This window comes from Prosopis cineraria, unplaced genomic scaffold, assembly GCF_029017545.1.
Source record: "Prosopis cineraria cultivar Desert tree isolate PC_DT_omini unplaced genomic scaffold, ASM2901754v1 PC1, whole genome shotgun sequence".
Lineage (NCBI taxonomy): Eukaryota > Viridiplantae > Streptophyta > Magnoliopsida > Fabales > Fabaceae > Prosopis > Prosopis cineraria.
This window is the reverse complement of record NW_026555332.1, coordinates 30,085,455-30,091,712: the sequence shown is the minus strand read 5'-3', so window position 1 is coordinate 30,091,712 and position 6,258 is coordinate 30,085,455. Positions and strand designations below refer to the sequence as shown.

General features: G+C 33.9%; 1 protein-coding gene across 1 annotated transcript; it reads right to left on the bottom strand.

Annotated features, from left to right (window-relative positions):
* Window positions 1-1,367: 1,367 nt before the first annotated feature.
* Window positions 1,368-2,908, bottom strand: LOC129288239 (WD repeat-containing protein RUP2). The gene has a single exon (XM_054924751.1). The coding sequence runs from the start codon at window positions 2,723-2,725 to the stop codon at window positions 1,418-1,420; it is 1,308 nt and encodes a 435-aa protein (XP_054780726.1). The 5' UTR covers window positions 2,726-2,908; the 3' UTR covers window positions 1,368-1,417.
* Window positions 2,909-6,258: the final 3,350 nt, after the last annotated feature.

The window sequence follows — 6,258 nt, the reverse complement described above, 5'->3', positions numbered from 1 at the left end:
TCTTGTCCTCCAAAGTATCCCTATAGCTAGTAGCCATAAAAATAATATAATCCTTTAAAAAATTTGAGGATTATTTAAGAGGTTATTCTCTCTCAGACAATCTTCTTCATTCTCATCTCTAATAATCAAATTTAGAATAATCCTATAGGAGCCTAGATTATTATCATATATGCCACACCTACTTGATTAACATTAATCATTTTTAATAAAGAGAATGATGGTTATATTCTAAAATTTTAAATTAATGACAATTAGATTCCTCACAATTTTTTTTTAAAAATAAGTTGTAACAGGTACAAATATAAATTTTTATTACGTTTGATATTTAAATAAGTATTTACAATTAAAATTCTTGAATTTATAATTATTAGAATCGATATTTTTAACTTATTTTTTAAAAATATCTATCATCATTTATCCGCCCTTTTTAATAACACATGATGACCACTTTCCCAGAAAGGAAAAAAAAATTACCATTTGAGTGTCTTGGTCTCGGACTTATCACCACTTTGAACGATGAAGAAACCAAGGATTTCATTTGCACAACCTACACAGATACAAAGGTGTCGATTCAAATAATTTCATTGTTTGCATAAAAATCTTTATATATATATATATATATATATAATATGCAAGAATATCCCTAAATATTTTTTTTTTGAATTGTGAGATTGGATCAGAAATAAGAGATTGGATTATGTCAATTAATCACGCCTAAAAAAAATTAACGAATAATGTGCCGATTAACCTGTTCATGCACATCAACATAATCTCAATGTTAAAATTATCCCTCTTACTTTAGTCTGCTGGATACTCCTTCCACCTCTATTTATTAGTTATTTTTAATAATTTTATTAATGTGAATATAATAAAAGTATAACTAATAAAAGTAGGTGAAATTTTAAACAAAACCCTTAAATAAAAAGCAAAAAGTAAACAAGTTATTTAATTTTTTTCTCTCTCTTACTTTTCAAGGGTAGTTTGAAAATTTTAATTTAAAATGAAATAATTATATCATATATAAAATGAATCAGATTATATTTTAAAAAATGTCTAATGTAAAGAAAAGGTGAGAGTATATTGTAACTTTATCTACTCTTACATGATTTTGGTAGTGGCCATGTTCTTAATTATTAAAATAATGATTCATGTGGATGTTAGGTATATCACCTACGTACACTCTTTTTTGTTTAAAACCAATGAAAAGTTAAGACACTACTACAGTACTACTTGAATGATGAAATTAAGTAGGCTAGGGGCATCTTACGTTTTAAAACGTACCAAGGATTCCAAATTGACACAAGGGGTTATGTGAATGAATGAAGAACGAGACGAGCAAATTAAAAACAAGAGAACAAACTTCGAAAGAAGATAAGAAACTTGAGTTGATTAGTAAAATAACTAACTAACGAACAAATTAACAAACACTTGCGGCGGCGGCGGCACTACAGCTGGTCCTTCTTCCCACAAAAATCTGGAGGACGCCGTCGGACCCACCGCCCAGAAGAGTGCACTCATCGTCGCCTCCGGCGCCGGCGGTGTGCCTCCAATGCACACTGCTCACAAACGCACCGGCCTCGTCCACTTCCTCTCTCGTTCCGAACGCTCTCGCCCATATTGGCTGACCCCACCTCGTATCATACACCACCACCTCGTTCTTCTCCGACCCGCATCCCAGCAACCCCACTCCGCCACCGGAGCCGCCGCTCTGCCGCACCGATAGCCCCACGAAGCTCCGGCTGTTAATGTGTCCTCTGTACGTTCGAATCACGCGCGAATCTTTCATGTCCCACATCTTCAGACACCCGTCCGTCCCAGCGGAGACCAACGTGTGCGAATCCAGAAACCGAACGTAGCTCACCGTCTTTTTGTGACCTTCTAATACCACCACCGGATCGGACATTTTCCGTATGTCGTAACCGTATGCTTTGTGGTCGGCGCATCCCACCGCCACCATTGAGCTGTCAAATGGGTTGAACTCAACGCCGCACACTGACCGCCTTCCCGGCGGCGTCACCACCGCGATGCCGTTTCCGTAACGTGGATCCCACATTTGCATGGTTCCATCATCCGATCCGGATGCTCCCAGAACCGGGTCTGAATGCGAGTAGTCCATGCTCCAGACTCGCCGGCCGCCATGCTCGTCTCTCTCGAAAACTGGGATTTTCTTCTCCAGGTCGTACTCCGTTACCACCCCGTCGTAGTCTCCGGATCCAATGACCCGACCTCCTGACCCGGGTCTCCATCGTAGACTGCTTAGCTTTGCTGGGGCGCATATGTAATAATCGCACGCGCCACTGTGGTCCAGAAAACACACTTCGTCATGCGAGGCCGTGTTTGGCAGAAGGTTATTCAAACTGTAAATTCTTATTTTTCTGGCGATTCCTCCGGTGGCGACGAAACTATCGGTGGGGTCGATTTCTATGGACCCTATCGTGTCGGAAACGGTGCCAGCGGAGCTAGAAGAGACTACGGTGGCGAGGCTGAAATTCCATTCGCACCTTGCTATCTCTTCTTCTTCTTTTTCTTCTGCTTCTGAATTTCCCCGTTTGCCTTCTTTTCTTCTTTTTCTTCCTCCGCCGCCTCCTTCTCGTTCTGATTCTGGATTTTCAAGGCTGGCAAGTTGGAAATCTGACGAGAAGTTTTTCATTTCCCATTCAAAATGATCGATTCCCGATGCAGAATTTGCAGGTTTAACGCTTTCCCACCAATGAAGAGCTCCCATGAAACTATAATTGAAGGATTTTCCGGCGATTATAAACCAAAACAGCAAAAGTTTCCTGCTCTAAATCTGAAAAGGTTCTTGATGATTTCCATCTTATACATCAAAAGATGACTCGGATCGAATTTAATATTCCAGTAATACCCTTCGTTCACGTTGTCTCTGGACAGGCAATCTCTTGCTCGGGTGTCCCACGCTTATCCATCCACAAAACCAGCTGCAGGTAGCTAGATTCTTATTGACAAGGGCATGGTCGAAATTTCACGAATTATAATAAATATATTTTTAATATTAATATAGCTTTATTTTGTTCATGGCTCTCTTCGACTTTTCCTCCTTTACCTCTTGTTCTCCGTTACATCAATCAACGACGTATCATGACATCTAACAAAAAGTAAATAATTAAATGACAACTTTTATTATTAAAACAAATTGAATATTTTTCTTTGAAAAAAATGAGAATTCTTCTAATTGATTAAAGGTGTTAAAAATTTTAGTTTTGAACCAATCTGAGTATTTCAATCTTGTAAATAGAAATCATTTTGGGATAGTCTCCTTTCAAACTTAAAATTTGTATTAGTTAATAACGTAAAAAAAAAAAGTTTTCTTTCTAATCTACAGTTATAGATGAATTATATTAAGCGAATTTATATTTATTGCTGTTAACTATAATTTAGATAACTTGAATCTTAAGAATTTATTAAAATCATAATATATGTATAATCAAAGAGTATTCATAAAAATATTTACAAAATAGTCATCATCAATGAACAATGAAGTTATCGTATAGTTAAATCAAAAATAACATAACCACATCAAATAATTACTTCTCTAATGCAAAATATAATACACTTTTAACTACTTTAACAAAGATTAAGAAAAGAAGTTAAAATGTTTTGTATCATTAAATGAGTAAAAAATTAGTACAACTTCCTCCAAACCATAATATAAGGTGTTTTTTTAGAAATAATAATGCTTCGTTATAAATCATTGGGTAGGCTCTATATATTTTTTTCACTTATATCCTTATTTTATTATGCTGCTTCCAATTAATTAATAAGGGTGATATATTTAATCAACTCAAAAGCACGATTAAAAAATATGAAAATATTTAGAAAATCAAGATATGAACCAAAATACTTTCCATAATTACCCTCCAAATAAGGAAATTTGTAGATTGAAAACATTAATGCTATTAACCATTTGCAAAATGCCCTATATTTTAGACCAACATTGACCGATAAAAAATATCATATGTTATAGATCAGAGAGAGAATCAACGAAATATTTCTTTAATCTTATTTATGAGTTACTTTCAACATATTTAACTGAAATTAATGACAACCTTAAAACACATTAATTTTATTTAAAAAATTAATAATTTATCAACTTTATTCCATTAAATATACTCCCTTTGGACCAAAATATAGGACATTAGTAACTAACTCATGGTTTACAAAAAAATATTAGTTAAAATATTAATTTGTTAAAAAAATTCACATCTTTCCTATTTTACCCTCATTAAATACCCTATATAGGTGCTTTGATAATAATAATTAAAATTCTAATGCATCATTTTTTTTAAAAAGTAACAAATAAAGTAGGAGTATAATTGAAAAAATAATTATAAAAAATTATCCAATATCCCTATATTTTGAACTAAATAAGGTTGCTAAAAGATGCCTTATGTTGGTTAGGAGGAAGTACATGTTTTAATAATATATTTTTTTTTTCAATTTTTAATGGAAGGTGAAAGAAAAAATTTGTGATAAAAATTTAATAATATAACTTATAAATAAAAATAAAAAAATCTTCTAAAAGGAGTAATATTTAGGTGACAAAATAAAAAAATGATTTTTTTTCTTAAAAAAAGTGCTTAATACGGATGAAATGGCATTAGAATTTAGAATACAATAAAGGGTAGGGGTAGCGACAGAAGAAATAAATGAAGACATTAAATAAAGAGGAAGGAGAAAAAGGGAAGTGGTGGATGCTTACATGCCTCAATTTGGACTACAGGTGGATGTGGCTACAGGCTGTTGGGTCATTCGGCTTACGTGGATTAAGTGACGCCTTTTGTTATGTTATCTCTCTCACCTTTTCTCTCTCTCTCCCTCCCCCCCTCTCTCTCTACATCCTTTTTAGCCGTCACGCATTTAAATTTTCCCGAAAGTTACTCCTCAGCAATATGATTTTTATCATGGTTGGTTGGACTCCATTCACCTGCATGACAGGTGAATTTCAGTTAGTTTGTTTGTGCTTTATTTAGTTTTAAGTTTTAACCGCAAGGGCGATTTTTTTTTTAACTTTGAATTTTATTGTGATCATGAGTGTGGGTCCCATACATTGGACAGATGATGATGGAAAATAAGATTTAAGTATTCGTGACTCGTGAATAGTTCTATCTACGTCCTGTTCCTCTGGTCTCAAATACCCCATACTTATCGGGATATTTTCATGGTCCAAAAATGTCTTTTTCCCTGAAATGTCCCATATTAATCATAGTTTGAGAGAGAAATTTAATATTTACAGAGTAAGAATGTCAATAATTGATTAAGGATGAATGTGAAAAAAATCCAATATCATTAACTCAAGTCCAAGTTGATTTACTAACAATAACTAAGTTATTGTTGGTTTGATACTCTTTCTAATTTCTATTATAAAGTGTCTTCAACCATTTTACCAAACCAAGAAATAATAGTTAACTCATTAAATATGTTTAAAAATAAAAAAAAAATTTCAACTTTACCCCTATTAGAAATAAAGGGAGAGGTACATAGTATACTATGAGCCATTAAATTAAATTTCCAATAGGGGTAAATAAATGACCCTCCATATGTCTTGTATTAAAAGACTAAATAATTCTTCTAGAACGAGCCCTATAATAAGGAAACATACTAAAACTTAAATTAATTAGAGTAATTAAGGGGTAAAATGGTAAGTTGAGGTGTGATTTGGGTTAATTATAGTGGATGGATTACTATTGGATTTGTTGGACCTTATACGAGGCTTAAAATTAGATCTTAGGCATTATTGGACCACCTTGACCCTAAATTAATGGGCCATAATTAGGGTTCTAGTTTGTGTCATTTACAACGGCGAATGACACCTAGGCTATGGCAAATGTGATAGAATTTAAGTTCTTTAGACAAACAGAAAACACAGAGAGTTTAAGAGGGAGATCGAGAGTGATCTAGGAGAGTTTTGCTAGGGTTTATCTTTGGTGACTTTTAAAGACTATTTTGGGCTTCTAAATCATTGGGTAAGCTTCTCCTTCTCATCTCCTTCACATTCCATATGTTTTATAGACTGTCCTTACACTTTGTTGGGTGTTTCCCAAAAATAGGGGAACATTTCACCTATCTTCTAACTCAATTGGAGTCTTGGAATTCTTGTTCACATTTCTAACCTTTAGGATAGGTTAATGACAGTGGTTTATGGTGTTAAGGATGGATTTAGAGTTAACCCTAGAGCTAAATATCTAAGTTAATGCTAACGGGGTAGTCTAATAATGTTATTTAGGCTAATGAGAGGTT